The 17,626-nt window shown below is 41.7% G+C and overlaps 1 protein-coding gene across 2 annotated transcripts in view; it reads right to left on the bottom strand.

Annotated features, from left to right (window-relative positions):
* cax1 (cation/H+ exchanger protein 1) overlaps nt 1-14,322 on the bottom strand; it is a 49,891-nt gene extending 35,569 nt beyond the window's left edge. The window contains exons 1-5 of one of the 2 annotated variants that reach the window (XM_078235793.1): nt 14,182-14,322; nt 5,541-5,674; nt 3,839-3,947; nt 1,915-2,031; nt 231-292 (exon numbers count right to left, since the gene is read on the bottom strand). In XM_078235793.1, coding sequence (XP_078091919.1) covers nt 231-292; nt 1,915-2,031; nt 3,839-3,947; nt 5,541-5,674; nt 14,182-14,239 — 480 coding nt within the window. In that variant the 5' untranslated portion in view covers nt 14,240-14,322. The remainder of the gene's footprint in view (nt 1-230; nt 293-1,914; nt 2,032-3,838; nt 3,948-5,540; nt 5,675-14,181) is intronic. The other variant, XM_078235794.1, reaches the window with a different exon arrangement.
* Nucleotides 14,323-17,626: the final 3,304 nt, after the last annotated feature.

Here is a 17,626-nt window from a genome sequence, read left to right as displayed (position 1 = left end):
GGGGTACAAGAGAGCTCATTTACTAATGCGATATGAAGCAAAATGACCCGTTATCATGATAGGGGTCAAAGATGAAGATTATAATAGCTCAACAGCATGTCATTCAACTCAAGCCTTCCCAAAATAGGTCACATTTTGAAACCAATTCTCAGATTGGAATATTTAGATTTAAAAGCAAGTCAAGTAACTTTACAATTGAAGTCATACAGGGTAATAATTACTGCATTTACCTTTTGAATTACCTTCCCAAAGGGCCAGAAGTAATATCCAGCAAGATTGCAGCACATCTTCCCTGGGAGAGAAGAGCAGAACCAATTTCTTTTTAAAATATAAAATTTGGGGCTTTCCAGAACTAACAAAAATAAAAGCATCCAAAGGCTGGAAGACAATTTAGTACAAAAATAGGTACAAAATACAACTAAATCCCAATGGAATATGAATGCAATCTTATAAATCTGATCCAATCACATATCATAGAATCATAGAGTGCAGAAGAGGCCCTTTAGCCCATTGAGTCCACACTGACATTATAAACATGTGAACTCCCACCTAATCTCATCTGCCAGCACTTGGCCCATAGCCCCGAATGTTATAATGCGCAGATATTTTTAAAGAATTTGAGGCAACCTGCCTCTACTACCCTCCCAGACTGTCACCACCCTCTGGATAAAAAGATTTTTCCTCATCCCTCCCTAAACTTCCTGCCCCATGTCCTCTCGTGACTGACCCTTCAACTAAGGGGAACAGTTGCTCCTTATCCACTCTCTCCATGTCTCCCAATCTTGTCCATCTTGATCAGATCGTGTCTCAGTATCCTCTGCTCCAATAAAAACAACCCAAGCCTATCCAACCTCTCTTCATAACTTAAATGTTCCATCCCCAGGCAGCATCCTGGTAAATCTCCTCTGCACCTTCTACAGTGCGATCACATCCTTCCAATAATGTGGTGACCAGAACTGCACACCGTACTCTAGCTGTGCCATTAAAGTCCCATACAACTCCGACAATGACTTCCCTGCTTTTGTAATAAGTGTCCCACATGCCTTTTTCACCACCCTAACATGCCCTTTTGCTTTCCGAAATCCGTGGACAAAGATTCCTTAGTTCCACAGAACTTCCTCGTGTCCTATCATGCATTGAGTACTTTGTCAAATTACTCCTTCCAAAGTATATCACCTCATTTTTCAGGGTTAAATTCCATCTGCCACTTACCTGCCCATTTGACTATTCCATCTACATCATCTTGTAGCCCAAGACACTCCACCTCACTTAACAACCCATCCAATCTTTGTCATCTGCAAACTTACTAATCCTAACCACCACATTTACATAAATGACAAATGGAATGGATTTCCAAATAGGGGGCAAAATCCATGGAATCAAGTTGGAATTTGAAGAAAGGAATAGAGGAGAGGAATTGTAGGTTTTCCTCTTGGGAGAAAGGGCAAGCAAAGTCCAAAATGGTGATGATCGACACCAGTCTTTTGATGAAACAAACTTGTAGCTGCAAATATGCTCGATTTAAAAAATCAGTTAGGAGAGCAAAAGTCATGTCTATCACCATTTCAGGATGATGAACATCCAGCTTACAAGAGAGGCATCCATTGGAGCAGGGTGCAAGTCACATTATGGAGTATAAATGTCAGGAAGAATGCAAGGGGAAATCCATGATGGAACAGAACTGATTAAAGGGCATACACTATAATTAGGAACAAAACCAGTGACCATTAAAAAAAGGAAGAACAGCTAAATGCTGCAAAGTCCCTGGGGGCTCAAAGGGGAACCGAGCATTTGAGTATAGAACAGCAGACAAATGAAAGAGGGGATTCAATTTCAAGGCCAACAAGATGCACGATTCTCAATACAAATCTAAATAAGGAATATAATTTTTCCACACTGGGTAGGAGAACTTACCATAAGGTATTCCCACAACTGTAACAAACATAATTACAGCGATTAGATAGTACAGCAGGGCAACCCACCATCCAAACAGCAGCACATACAACAAGTTTCCAAAGGTAACCAGAGATCCTGAAAGAGGCAAGGAAATTCTTGAGTTTAACAGCACAGATATGATTTTATAGCATATCTTTAAAACTATAAAATCATGTGTATCCTGCAAATACTGCAATGCAACTCCATATGTGCATTCCAGCCTTAAGCTAGCAAATTTAATGTAATTTACCAAACAGAAACTAGCAATATACAATAAATCTGAAATGATCAAAAAAGGCTGGTGAGGTAGAGGGATCAGGAAACCCAACTGGTCACATTATCCACAAAGCCCAAAGACCTGCTTAAAGCACAAGGGCATGTAAGCCAGAAGGTTTGATTCCTGGTTCACAGAATTAACCAAGCGCAAAAGGGAAATGGTTGGGTGTCTAAAGTTAGAATCACATGGTGATGGAAAGGCACAGCAGCCAGCACTTGTGCAGAGCAAAGGCAGCCAGGTTATTTTCCATCTCTGCTCACAACAGCTATCCAGTTATATATTAACACTCAAAGCAGGAGATATGAACCTACTGGAAGCTGGGAGTAACTGGCCATCGTGAACACTGTACTGCAGTGTATGCAGCATAGGTGTAGCAGTCATTAGAGCATTAAGGAAGGTTGACTTTTCTGCAGTTGGTAATGTTTGGTCAATACTGCAAAACAAGTTGTTTTGTAAAAGTTACAAAAACTTAAAGGAATTGTACAACAAGATTTCATGTTGAATACTGGGAATTAAAATCTGTTTAAAAGGGATCGATTTCTACAAGGACTGTAACACTGACTGACAAAAGCAGCTTCCCTCCTCATCCTTCTTGGTCTGTCTTCAGCCTTTGACAGTTGACCATACCAATCCTCGACACCTCCCCACTTGGTGGGACTACTCTTACCTGGTTTGTCATTTTTTTTCATGGGATATGGACATTGCTGACAAGGCCAGCATTTATTACCCATCCAGAGAATCACTTACAATGGCTTCCCTTTCTGCTTCTGCACCTTTTCCACTGACACCCCTCAAGAGTTTCTCTTTTCCCCAAATGCTTTCCCTCAACAGCAATCAGAATCAAAGAATGCTGACCATGCAGAAGAGGCCATTTGGGCCATCAAGTCTGCACCAACTCTCCAACAGAGTCTTGCCCAGGTTCTTTCCCCCATCCAATCCCATAACCCCACACATTTACTATGACTAATCCATCTAACCTACACTTGTTGGACACTAAGGGATAATTTAGCACAGCCAATCCACCTAACCAGCACATTTTTGAACCGTGGGAGGAAACCCACAGACATAGGGAGAATGTGCAAACTCCACACATCACCCAAGGCTGGAATTGAACCTAGGTTCCTGGAACTGAGACAGCAGTGCTAAGCACTGTGCCACCATGCTCTCCCCCACCCCCATGCAATATGTTGAGCACACTCAGCTCTTTCAGCACCTATCTTGACTCCTGTTGAATTCAGACTGCTTATCTGATCAATAATTAAATGCTGATTACTTGAATTAAACAAAGACTGAAGCCATTTGTTTCTGGTCCCTGTTCACTAACCACTGACTCAATCCTTCTCCGACAGTCAGATTAATTCTCTGTATACAACCATTGCCATGTTTGACTTGGCAGTGGGTGAGTTTCTGACCACATTCACACCACCACCAAGACTCAAAGGGCAATTTTAATGTCACAATAAGCTCATAACCCAAAACACTGCCCAACTCCACATTCCCTTGCCCCAAAGAATACCCTGCTTACAGCAATGAAATAGGCAATGTTACAATATCAGTCCCAAGAGGCTTGTGCAGCTTCCACAGTCCAGTGAAAAAGTAAAAAATTGAGATCATGCACCACGTTACCCGTATATTGTTTGACGACATTTAGATCGGAATACAGCTCCTTCACTATTGCAGAACGGTCTTCCAAGGGTCTCTGTGTCACATGACTCTTCCATTTCTTGAACCCGAACTACAAAGTTAGAAATGAAGATTGTTAAATGATTGTCAACATGTATCATCTACACCTCAACCCCACAGGTACCAATCTTCAGCCAATTAGATTCACTCCACATCGCAACTGCTGCAGCCACTGGAAACTATAAAAGATTTATAGGCCCCAACATCACTGAAATATGCTCCAGAACCAGCCATTCCCCTAGCAAAGCTGTTCCAGCACAACTGCAACACTGACATCCTTTCAGCAAGGTAGAAAATTGCTCCATTATGTCCTGTACATAAAAAGCTGGACCAATCTAACCCAATGAACTACTTTCTGTCAGTGCTCTCAAAGTGATGAAAGGTGCCATTGACAGTGCTCGACAACATGCTCACTGACACTCAATTTATGTTCCGCCAAGGCCATTTGGCTCCTAACCTCATTGCAGCTTTGGGCCAAACATGGACAAAAGAGCTGAACTCGAGGTGGGATGAAAGTGACCACCCTTAACATCAAGGCAGCATCTGACCAATGTGGCATCAAGAGACCCAAACTTGAGTAAATGGGAATCAGAGAAAAACTCTCCACTTGGAGTCATACTTGATAGTTGGAGGTCAAATCATCTCAGTCCCAGATATCACCGATTCACTCAGGGTAATATCCTAGACCCAATCACCTTCAGCTACTTCATGATTGACTTTACCTCTATCACAATATGAGAAGTGGGGATGTTTGCAATGTTCACCACCATTTTCAACTTCAGATACTGAGGCAGTCCATATCCATGTGCAGTAAGAGCTGGACAACATCCAGACTTGGACTAAGTAACCAGGCAAATTGATGCCAGGCAATGTCCATCTCCAAAAAGACAATCTAACCATCTCCCCTTGACATTTAATAGCATTACCATTGTCAAACCTTGATCCAACATCCTGGGGATTAGCATTGGCTACAAGAGCAGATCAGAGGCCGGAAATTCTGGGGTGTGTAACATTCAAGAAGCTCGACACCATCCAGGACAAAGCAGTTTGCTTAATTGGCATCCCACCAACTTCAGTATTCACTTTTCCACCACCAACAGTGGCAGCAGTGCGCACAATCCACAAAATGCATTGTAGCCGCTCACCAGGGTTGCTTTAACAGCACCTTCCAAACCCATAATCCTGCCACGTAGAAGGACAAGAGCACCAGATGCATAGGAACACCACCACCTGTTAGTTCCCCTCCAAGCCACACACCATCCTGATTTGGAGCCATGTCACCAGTCCTTCACTGGCGCAGAGTCAAAATCCTGGAACTCCCTCCTCAACAGCACTGCAGGTGTACCTACCCCACATGAACAGCAGTGGTTTGAGAAAGCAGTTCACCACCTTAGAGGGCAATAAATGCTGGCCAGGACAACAATGCCCATATGTAATGAAGAAATAAAATTAGGAAGTACAGTTTTATTACATCTGATAAAGGTGCACCTTTACCTAAAGTGTAAGAACCGAGAACTGCGCAGAGATTTTTCAGTTGCATGTCCTCAAACTGTGCAAGACATCTTGTGTGCAGTGATTTCCTGAACAAACCAGGTGCTGAAATGTAACCATCCTAGAATATTGATGGGCCACAAATATTAGTTACCTTGTAGTTGTTGGCCAGTTTATGTGCCTCCACCTCATTCTCTGCCAGCAGTGTAGTCTTTGTGGTCATCATCAGACAGCGTGGACATGTTATGCCTTCACACGAATGATTTTGGGTTGGAGTTGAACAGGTCACTGTGATAAAATCAACAAAGGTTAGAAAGCAGAGAATAGTCCACCATTTAAAACTGGTCATGCGAGACCTCAGATTGTGAACATGGTAAACCCCAATATCTGAATGGGGATACACCATTATTAGTTAGTCCAGGCACATTTTACTCCAAAACCATTCTATTATTCAGGAACCAAAGTTACCCTATAGGAAGGAAAAAATACACAATATATAGGAAAAGTTTACCACACACGAAATGTTCTTGCAACTGTAGAGGCATATAAGCACATAATACTGCTGTTATACATCTTGGCTATGCTGACAACATATGCAAAATATGGATTTTAAATTGATTACATCCAAACAGACTACTGCCACTCAAGGAACTGAATCCAGATGGAAAGTCAATCTCCATATTGTGGTAACTCCTGCCGGTTCTGTAACCAGAGGTTAACTGTTGATATTATTGACCAGAGGAATGGACTAGATTAGTCAATGTTAGTGATTGGTGGTAACATGAGTACATAGGTAAGAATGAAAATTCTATTCCAACTTCACTTGTGAATGAGTGATCAACTTTGGAAGGAAGTGTGCAGCTTCACTAATCCATTAACAAAAGCAGTTACTCACACCAATTATTTTTCAATAGGAGTGAATATAGAGACTCCATGAGCAAAGCCACATCCAATAAGACCTATCCCTTGCTCTAGTCAAGCTTCATACATTTTGCTCTCAGGGAGGGGGGCAGGATAAGAAGATGGTGAGATCTGCTGGACTAACCTGGGAATAATAATTTTGGTGTGCATGGTGAAGGGGTGTCCATCATGTCAGTTTGCAGATGTAGCCCACAGTGCCTGTCCCAGAGGGCCACAGAATAGAGAGGTGCTTCTGCTCTTAGCTCACTCTCCCTCCCAAAGTCTATCGATGGAAAAAGAAAAGTCCTCAGTAGGCTGTTAGAGAAGTATTCTACATTAACTTCTATAGCCACTACATGACCTTCCAGTTACCAAGTTCAAGCAGAAGTTTATAGTGAGGCAGATGTGAAGCTGCCATGAGAAGCAGGTCACTGTTGTTGGGAGTTTCATTTAACAGCCTGAATTATATTTTAGCCTGGAGTAGAAAGAAATATTTCCTCAAGAATAGGCTTAGCAATTACTAGTTAATCCACAGAAGAGAAGCACATTATGTATTGAACCTCACCTGTAAGTATTGTGCTCAATGCAATGTTTCCTTTCCCAGTATTGGCAGCCCCAGTGTAGTTTCTCCCCCCTGCTCTCTAATTGGGACACTTAGACATCACTTCCCACCATGAATAGCCTCAAGACTTAAACGAGACTCTACAAAAAGTGACAATTGATCAGTAGGAGCTGGGTTAAGGCTGCCAAGAAAAAAAGGGTCATACAAGCAAGTCTATAAAAAAATCTTCCATTTTGAACTGGAGCTCAGAATTAATCCTCAGTCCCTGGGGAACCACATTCTTGTGAACCAAATGGGTCAGAGGAGAAAATGGGAAGAATAGCTGACAGTTTCAGACAGAGTTTGAAGTTTCAGGGCTGGCACAGAACCAATTTTAGTGGAGCAGATTTGAGTACAGGATTCCCATCTATCTGATGCTGAATGTCATACCCTGCGATTAGTACTTGGGTGAATTCTAAAAGGGACACATCTGTTGCTAGAAATACCATACTGTCTTTAACAATACAGGAAAGGTAATCAAGCACATGCAAAAAAATGGAGTGCAGTTTCAGTCTCAATGCTAGACATACTATCCCTGTTTATGACTTCTTGTGTGAAGCCAATATGGCCATCTGTCTGTGGGCATTCTTCACAGTCACCAGTAGATATACAGGCCACACTGCTTTCCACAGGACTGAGGCCAACATCAGCTGCACCAACATTTACAGGATCTGCAATCGCCATACTCCAGCTCACACTGCACATCTTGGACAAGTGTAAACAAAGCTACTTCTGTTGAAGCAAGGCTACCTCAGATGCAACGTTAGGTCATTGAATTCTATCCTCTCACCATTAGAATTGATGTTTGATGCAAGCGCTACGAGTTTGACATTGACGTGTGGAAATTCTTGTCATGATACTGGATGGCACTCAAAGCTCCAACTTTAATATGTACCCAGCCTGAACAGTAAACCCTCATCAGTTTAGTCTCAATTCAGCTGCTTGTTCTCAAACTGTTAGTAGCCACTCCAATTAAGTATTCCCATTAGCACAATTGAAAACCTCATGCCAAGTTTATACACATTGCATGCTCAAAAACCTCAAATAAATGAAGACCACCAGCATCATGATAAACAGTTAAGCACTTGGTAGACAAAACTCCCCTGCTTAGCTTTTTACAAAAGACACACCACTAGCTCCCAGCAGTACAGACAGACTTGCACTCATTGCAATGAGTCAGAAGGGACAAGGATGGCGACCAAAGTCCATCAGCTCTGAGTAAACCACCGTTTGCTTAAAAACCTTAATTTAGCACAATTTGTACTGGCTTCTTGAACAATTTTGGGGGTAGGGGATAAAGTAGTAGACTTCCTGTTGGTGCAGTTACAGTATTAAAATACATTTATTGCACACCATGAAATTTGAACTACCATCCCCCATAATCACCTCATTTAGAAATGTCATGTCCCATCTTTGTTGTGTTACATTCAGAATTTACAATTTATCCACTCCAAAGGTCTTGTGGCCATTGTATAGTTAACTTGTCAGGTTTAATTAGACAAGCAGATGATTATCAGCTGAGTTAAATTGTTCCTGCTACTTTATCTAACCCTAAACAGTAGTCTCGAATCAATATCTCTTCCTGACAAATATTTAAAAAAACAGCTGAGCACAATGGTTGCAGCGAAGGCTATGGGCCCCAACATTCCAGCTGTAGTACTGAAAACTGGTGCTCCAGAACCAGCCATGCTTCCATCCAAGCTGTTCTAGATAGCTGCAACACTAGCATCTACGCAACGAAGTGGAAAATTGCCCAGGTGTGTCCTCTTCACAAAAAGCAGGACAAATTCAATTATCACCACACCAGTATGTCATTTATATATGAAGTAATAAAGTGCCTTTGACAGTGCTATTAAATAGCACTTATTCCAGTTTGAGTTCTAACAGGACCACTCAACTCTAGACTTCATGGCCTTGGTTCAAACAAACAAGAGGGGAGGAGTGAGTGATAATGATGGCAATCAAGACAGCATTTGACTGTGATAAAGAAGCTCTAGTAAATTGAATTGAATGGGAACACATGGGAAAAAAATCACTACTGTGTGGAATCATACCTAATGCAAAGGATGATGGTTATAATTGTTGAAGTCTAATCATCTCAGGAAATTGCTGCAGGAGTTCAAGGGTGGTGCCCAGCCATCTTCAGCTGCTTCATCAATTACCTTCCGCATGATAAAGTCTAGATTAGGGAAACTGGGGTTGTAATTCCCGTCGTCTTGAGGAGATTGGAAAGGTTTCAAAATGAGGGACTTTGATGGAAGATGTAGAAAGAAAACTGTTTCCACTGACAGGGAGCTCCAACTAGAGAACATGGATTTTAAAATAATTTATTTTTAAAAAGCCAGAGTACAAATAACACGAAAATTGTGCGCTCGTTGTTTTAATGCCCCACTTGTAAAGGTTGTGGAAAGAGATTCAATTGCAACTTGGAAAGGGGAATTGGATCTCAAATCAATATTGCACAACACTGCAAAATCGGTTTTGTAATTACTATAGTTCCACCAAAGTGGCAAACTGCTCAAGTGTGCTCTCCAGACAACCTGATTCAGAAAAACCAGGTTTAGTGATTTCCAAATGTACATCCACTAACCAAAGCCCCTATCACATCTCCCAACTCGCTCAACAAATTAGTTCCCAACAATCTCAGGCCCTATATTTACAAGGGAATGAAACAAGAAATGATTATTCATAGGCAAGTTTAAGTATCAATAGTGTAATGTCTGTCCTCCAGTGCTTATGATGTGGAAATGCCAGCATTGGACTGGGGTGGGCACAGCAAGAAGTCTCACAACACCAGGTTAAAGTGACTCACCTGATGAAGGAGCAGCGCGCCAAAAGCTTGTGCTACCAAATAAACCTGTTGGACTTTAACCTAAATGTTGAGAGAATCCAGTGCTAGGAGAATTTGCAGAGAATTCAACAGCTTCATCTCAATCTTTGATGCTTGTTCATTTATTCTGTATTTCTTGTTCCCCATTCACAGCTAACTGTATACCACTGCCATAGCCAGATAGAATGATCCACTGCTGGCTCTTTAGTAATTGGTTAGAAAGGGGGGAAAACTATAATGGTTCATTTTTCAACTCATACATTGCCCTGGTTATTGGAACCCAGCAGATTGCGAAAGCCACAAAAGGAAATCAGTCCCTTCATACAGACCAGTGTTTAAAACAAAGCACCAAAATGTCAGCCTTTGCACATGCTTACAGTATTTCAAAACAGTTGAATCATTGGCTTAAGGCATTAGTCCCTGCACGAGGTCAGCTTATTTTTTTCTTGCCAATTTACCTAATTCAGTCTTTCACAAAGATTTCATTCCCGTTTTCAAGTAACCTTCACAACAAGCCAGTAACCAATAAAACAAGCTGGAATGTTTAACAAAGGCAACAACACTGCAGACAACAGTGATCATTGGCAAAGGGACAACTGATGACAGTCACCAACAACAAAAAAATCCTTTATTCCCAAAATGTGGCAAGGCCAGTATTTATTGTTCATTTCCAGCTGCCCATCACTGCCTCTTGAATCACTGCAGTCCACGTGGTGAAGGTGTTCCCAGAATAGATTGTTATACTTTGCAGTGTTTTTAAATCATTAAAATTTTGATATGGAACAGAAATAAGATCAGGATTCTTATCCCCAGGATACCAAACATTGTGTATCCTTGATTGAAAATGCAAAACACAGATTGAAAATTTAGGATCGGTGTTATGTTTTCTGCAGAGATTGGTTAACAAAGTCATTCAAAATTCCATTTGAAAATATCAAATAATTCAAGTGTCCTGGGGATGTGATAAATCAATTTGCCTTTTAAACAAGCTTGGCCAACATTTCTTAAAAATAATTTTGCAGCTATATTGACAAGTGCAATCATGTTCACTGTGCTGTCCCAATGACATCAGGGTATCAGTACAAGTGCGCATGTACAGCATTGGCAGCAGACACAGAAGTTTGAAACATTACCTCACATGGAGGAGGATGTGAAATGTAGAATCCACTCCTGGCAAAATTAAAATTGTAGTTGCACTTATTTTTAATTAATCTAAACTTGGAAGAATAAATAAACTGGAAATTTGTGAAAAGTATGGTTTAGATAATGTGAAATAAGTGACTTGACCATCTAGTGTGTCACAAATTGCATCGAGACTATGAAATTTGGACACTAGTGTTGCCAAAGCACCATTTTAAATAGCCAGCCATTGTGATCCAAAGATCAAGGTACAGATATTGATCCCAAGACTTACACCACCTTCTATGGAGATGGAACTGGCAAGTTATAACATTCTGGCATTATCTACCTCATGGTGTGCATTTGTGGACAAGATGAAAGAAAATGTAACCATTCTGCCAACAAAATGTTTTTCTGGTCTCCACACAGCTAATTTCTATCACTGAATAAGTAATCCAATTTTCAATCCACCTCCTTCCCTATTCCACAATCTCATGAGAATAAACATTCAACTCATTTATCTGCTAGACTTTAAATCTCCCGTGTGTCTGATTTTTATTATTGGTTCCATTAAGCTTCCCAATTTATTTGGCATTTTTAAAAATCTTGCCTACACTATGGATTTTTACTCAGATTTATTTTGTTCCAAATATAGTCCAGTGCTTCAAGCTACTGAGCTTTTTAAATAGAGGTACTTATGTATTGGACACTTCAATATAACCTTTTTGGTTAAGGACATGGCTGACTGGTCTGTAATGCATCATTAAGGTTCTATTCCGCCAATATGTAGAGGGGAAATTTTAAGATTGTGCAGATTAAATTAAAGCAAATAAATTCCCCAAACTATAACCACCTACACAGCGAGTGCAACTGAATTCCAGGACTCCGGATTTAGGTAGTTGAAGGCATGGCAGTGAAGGGAGGTGAAAAAAAAAAAATCGGAAACACCACAAGAAGCCAGAATAGGAAGAATGCACAGAAATTTATAGGATATTGCAGAGATAGGGAGGCAAGAGGTCATGGAGGGATTTGAATGAATAGATGAAAATTTTAAATTTGAAGAGCTGGTGAACTAGCAACTGATATGGGTCAACTTTCCTGTCCCACAAAGCATGCAGCCATGCCACTATTTGCATGGAAGGAGAGATTAAATTGCAACAAGTATTACAGCAATAATGTCGCTAGGATTTCAGTGTAATCAAAACAGCAGGCAAGTGCTCCTGATTCATCTGCCACAGGTATGGGGTAGCTCATTTACATATTCAGATTATGGTTGAAAACAAAACATTCTAATTATGCGATACAAAATGAAATGCTGGCAGTGGAATCAGCCAAGGACAAACGGTTTACTTGCACACAACTGCATTTTGTTTATCACAATGTACTGACTCAAACAGAATTATATACAGTAACATTGCTAACTCAAAATGAAAAATTGCTGATGTAGTTGCAACAACCATCCCCAAAAGTTATTCCCAACCCTATTAAAGTGCCAATGAACCCGACCAGCATTGCTCAATCTGCAAAGGGTTCAGAATCTTGGTAGAAAACAGCAAATCCAAACCAGCTAAACAAAGCCACCTTCAGCAGTTTAAAAATATTAAGTTTCATATTAAAGAGGGATTGACAGAAATTAGAAGCAGGAGTAGACCATTCAGCCCTTCGAGCTTGCTCCACCATTCATTGTGACCACCAAATTCAATATCCTGACCCCCTTCTCCCCCATAACTATATCTAATTTCTTCATTTTGGCCTCAACTACTTTGTGGTAGTGAATTCCACACATTCACCACCCTCTGGGTGAAGAAATTTCTCCTCCTCATTTCCAAAATGCTTACCCCTTTTCCTCAAACTATGACCTCTAGTTCTGGACACCCCCAGGGTTATATAAAATCACAATTGTTGTGTCAATCTTCTTGGCTAAACAAGTAAACTAAATCAAGTTAGTGAGGGACAAATTATAAGGGGCAACGCCCAAAACAAAGACAAAGTAGAAAGGAAACTTAAACATCAAAATAAAATGTGATTAAAGGTGTCAATAATACACCCCAACCCCTGTGGTACCCAACAGGTGCAGAAAGCTTCAACAGTGCCCTTGGACACTGAATACTCCTTCTCCTGGGACACCCAGTTGCAAATGTAGCCGCAGTAGAGGGGCAGACAATCCGGTTGGACAGCCCCCTCAGTCACATGCTGCCTGGACCCATTTGTGGCAAGTTTTGCCAGGCCCAGGTTCACGAGGAAGTCCTCCACCTCCCTCCACACCTGGTGTCCATAGATCAGGATCATAGGACTGAAGTGCAAACAGACCAATGAGAGGTTTTTGAAACAAATAAAAAGGGGATGCAGCCTACGACATTCAACATGGCTCACGGACTATACAAGATTGCAAAAAGGGGCATGTCTCTTGGGAGCCCGTGAATCAGTGTAACCTACAGTTGTGCAGAACTGCTGCATGCACCACCCTCCACCCCATCTCCCCAAGATAGTGGGGGAGGATCCCTCCATAGAGGGACCTCTGCCACCAGACCGCAATAGGGCCCACCAAGGTGTATCCAGGTGACAATTGTTGTGTCAAGGTCAAACCATGGAACATTGTTAAGGATGGGGATTAACATTAAACACTATTACAATGAGGGGCATTTACAGATTCATGTAGCACAGAAGAAAATAATTCAAGCTACAACGACCATGTTAACTCTTCAAAAGAACTATCCAATTAGTCCTTGCTGTTTCCCAAAGTCCCGAAAACCTTTCACTAAGTATACCCAATCCCCCTTCTGAGAATGGTTTCATCTGCTTGTTTCACCTTTTCAGGCCACTCATGTCAATATCATAACTCAATTTAAAAAAAGAGATAATTTCCTTTATTCTTCCACACCCCATTCTTTTAAAATGGATGCCCTCCATCCAGCATTAAAATTAGAATTTGATTCTTGGAACTGTAGAAATTTAACAGCACAGACAGAGAGCATTCAGCCCGTCTGCCCTGTGCTGGCCCTTCGCAGCATTCTAGTTTGTCCAACCTCAACTACCTGGTTGGAATTATTCACGGATCAGTCTCCAGCAACCATTTCCCCAGGTAAAGCTTTCAAAAGGTCCCCCAACAACTGAAGTGGAATGTCTTAATTGATCATTTTTAAAGAGCAAAAAAAAACTACAGACAAGCTGCTCTTATTCTGACAGCAGACTGGGGTAGGAGGCGGTGAGGAGGAGCTGTCAGTGGCCCAGACACCCGTGGGAAGTGCGGCTCGGATGGGCTGAGGTAAGCCGGCGATACAATGTCTCAATGCGGCGATACAATGTTTCAAGGCGGTGATATAATGTTTCAATGCTACTCCTTACTCAATGCGTCCTGGGTGCTCCGTCTCCGCATGCTGGGCTCCGACTCTATCTCCGACATGATGCTGCTGCTCAGAGCGACACCAGAAGCTCAATCCCCAGCACCTGCTGATCCTGAATCCCCAACACCCCCTCCCCGCCCTCTTTTATAGACACTGCGCATGTGTAGACTCCACCCACTCGCAAAGCCTAACGGGAGTTGTAGTCCACTGTTGCTCTCCCCACAGCGCCATGCTGCCTGGGAGCTGTAGTCCCCCCCCCCACACACCCACCTTCACGTGACACACCCACCTCCACGTGTTTCAGAGAGTTAGATCACCCCACACACACTTTTTATTAGTCACAAGTAAGGCTTACGTTAACGCTGCAATTTAGTTACTGTGAAGTTCCCCTGGTTGCCACACTCCAGCGCCTGTTCGGGTCAATGCACCTAACTGGCACTGATGCGCATCAATTGGACACGAGGCTCAAAGCTTCGGTAAAAGAAGGCTTTTATTAACTAACAATGGAACTATCAGAACTTTAACACACTATCCCAGACTGAAGGGGTCCCGTCCGAGCAGGGGGTCTTATACTTCTCCCAAGAGGCGGAGCCCGACTGGGATGTGCCACAACAGTAGCAACCACAGGTGTATCAATCCCACCCTAGCCCAACAACAACATTAGTACAATCCCACCGTAACCTACATACATTCCTATAGTGCTGGCCAGCCTTGGCCCAGTACTATCCAGTGGGAACCAACGATGGTTCACCACAGGCACGTCTTTCAGACTGTGGGAGGAAACCTGAGCACCCGGAGGAAACCCACGCAGACACGGGGAGAACGTGCAAACTCCACACAGGCAGTGACCCAGGGCCAGAATTGAACCCGGGTTCCTGGCGCTGTGAGGCAGCAGTGTTAACCACTGTGCCACCATGCAGCCCACTTCCACATGTTTCAGAGTCAGATCCCCCCACGCCCACCTCCACATGTTACAGAGGGAGTCAACATTGCAACCCAGATAATTCTGTGGCTGTTATTGCTTTGCTTATAATTCGTTTTTGTATTTCAAAATTGTTAACCCTGCCCCCCCACCCCGAAAAACAAAAAAAGTAATTAGCCTAACTCCCTTTGTGGTGATCAGCAAAAAGGGAAGCTGGGAATGCTGAACATTTGAAATGCAAAGGCACAGCAGGTGGATCAGCAGCAGACTGGGGAGGATGTGTTTTCTTCCCCTAGGGGAAAGGAGAGGAGTCAAATAAACATTCTTTATTTGAATGCATGCGAGCAGAAAAGAATAATGACTCACAAAGAATCTTAAATTGCCAGGCACTTCCTGGTGTCTTATTCATTATAAGTTCCTATGTTCATATTTTTAATCACATAAGCGTCATACTCATACAGCACAGGAGGCCATTCCACCTGTCATGTCTGCTGTTTGAAAGATCTATCCAATTAGTTCCACTTTTCTGCTCATTGCCAATGTTTCCTTTTCAAGATATATATTCAATTCCCTTTTGAAAGTTCCTATTGGTCTAGATTTGTGGTCAGGGGTGAAGCGACCAATGATCTTTGCTGACCTGGTAGACATGGACTTCTCCTATTTCTTCCGCTGAAGTCCGGTGCCAAGTGAAGGGGCTCTCCTAACCCGGGGCAACAGTGATGTCAGCAACTAATCGCACTGAAGTATTCTCACACTTTTAATTTAAATTTTCAGATAATGAAATAAATGATACAATTAGATCAAGATAGAAGCTAAAATATACACAATTTATTCAAAGGTGGAATTTATAATGAAAAAAATTTGACATTGCACAAATATAAAATGAGCTTATCAGGAGTCTTTGATAGTAATTTAAAGTTAGTACATCATTAAAAGCTCAGTCACATCTCATTTAACAAGTTGTAATCTTTTTGATACTAACAATATAAAATGGGAGGTTTTCAATAATTCAATTGATTTGAACTCGCTGCTAGCAGCGGCAATGTCATTCTGACATATGAATTAGGAGCAGGAATAGGCCATTCGGCCCCTCAAGCCGGTTCCACCATTCAACAAGATCATGGCTGAGCTGATTGTAACCTCAATCCCACATTCCTGCCTATCTCCAATAACTTTTCACCCTTTTGTAATCAAAAATCTATCTAGCTCTACCTTAAAAATATTCAAAGACTCTGCTTCCACTGCCCTTTGAGGAAGAGAGTTCTAGAGATTCATGACTCTCAGAGAAACTATTACTTAAATAAATGATCCCTTTTTAAGCAAGTTCTAGATTCACCCACTAGGTGAAACATCCACCCTGTCAATAACCCTCATTATCTTAAAGGTTTTGATCAAGTCACTCTTACTCTTCTAAACTCTAGTGGATACAAACCTAACCTGTCCAACCTTTCCTCATAAGACAATCTGCCCATTCCTGGTATTAGTCTAGTAAACCTTCTCTGAACTGCTTCTAATGCATTTACATCTTTCCATAAATGATGAGGAATCCAAAACTGTACACAGGACCCAGATGTGATCTCACCAATGCTTTGAACAACTGAAGCATAACCTCCCTATTTTTGTAATCAAGTCCCCTCACATTAAACAATAATATTAGCTTTCCTAATTACTTTATGTACCTGCCAGCTTTTTGTGATTCATGAACCAGGACCCCCAGATCCCTCTGCACCTCAGAGCTCTGCAATATCTCACCAAAATGGACAATTTCACATTTACCCACATTATATTTAATTTGCAAGATTTTTGTCCCACTCACTTAACCTGTGAACCCTTTGTAGCCTCCTTACATCCTCTTCACAATTTACTTTCTTTGTCATCAGCGAATTCAGTCCCTTTATCCAAGTTGTTTATAAATTGTAAAAAATTGAGGTCCCAGCCCTGATTCCTGTGACACACCTGTCAATACATTGTGCCAACCAGAACCCATTTATACCAAATTTGTTTCCTGATAGCTAGCCAATCTTCAATCCATGTCGATGTTACCCCCAAAACCATGAACTTTTATTTTCTGCAATATCTTTTGAAGGGCACCTTATCAAGTGCCTTCTGGAAATCTGAGTACAGTACCCCTTTATTCAGAGCACGTGATTCTTTCAAAGTCCGATTGGTTAAACATGATTTTCCTTTCAAACTATGGGATCCTTTTACTTCAAATTAAAACCCAGAATATTGACTTTAAGGTTCTTGTCCTTCCTTCCATATTATTCCAGGGCCTTATGCTTCTTAACTCCGGAAGCTGCTGCAGTGCAGTGTGTGTTACTTGTCTCTTCCCCAAATTCTCTCCTTCTCAGCATTTCTGCTTTCCCAGGTTCCTCCCTCCTTCAGATCTCCCCTTTTGCCATATTTTTTGCCTCCTCCTGATCCTATTCTCCACCCTTGCTTCCGTGATCAGTGAAAGACTATCTTGCAAACCACTCCAAATGGCCTCAGTGCAAAACGTGTGCTAGAAAGCAAGATGGTGTTG

The sequence above is a fragment of the Mustelus asterias genome, chromosome 19, assembly GCF_964213995.1.
Source record: "Mustelus asterias chromosome 19, sMusAst1.hap1.1, whole genome shotgun sequence".
Lineage (NCBI taxonomy): Eukaryota > Metazoa > Chordata > Chondrichthyes > Carcharhiniformes > Triakidae > Mustelus > Mustelus asterias.
This window is presented reverse-complemented; position numbering and strand designations above follow the sequence as displayed.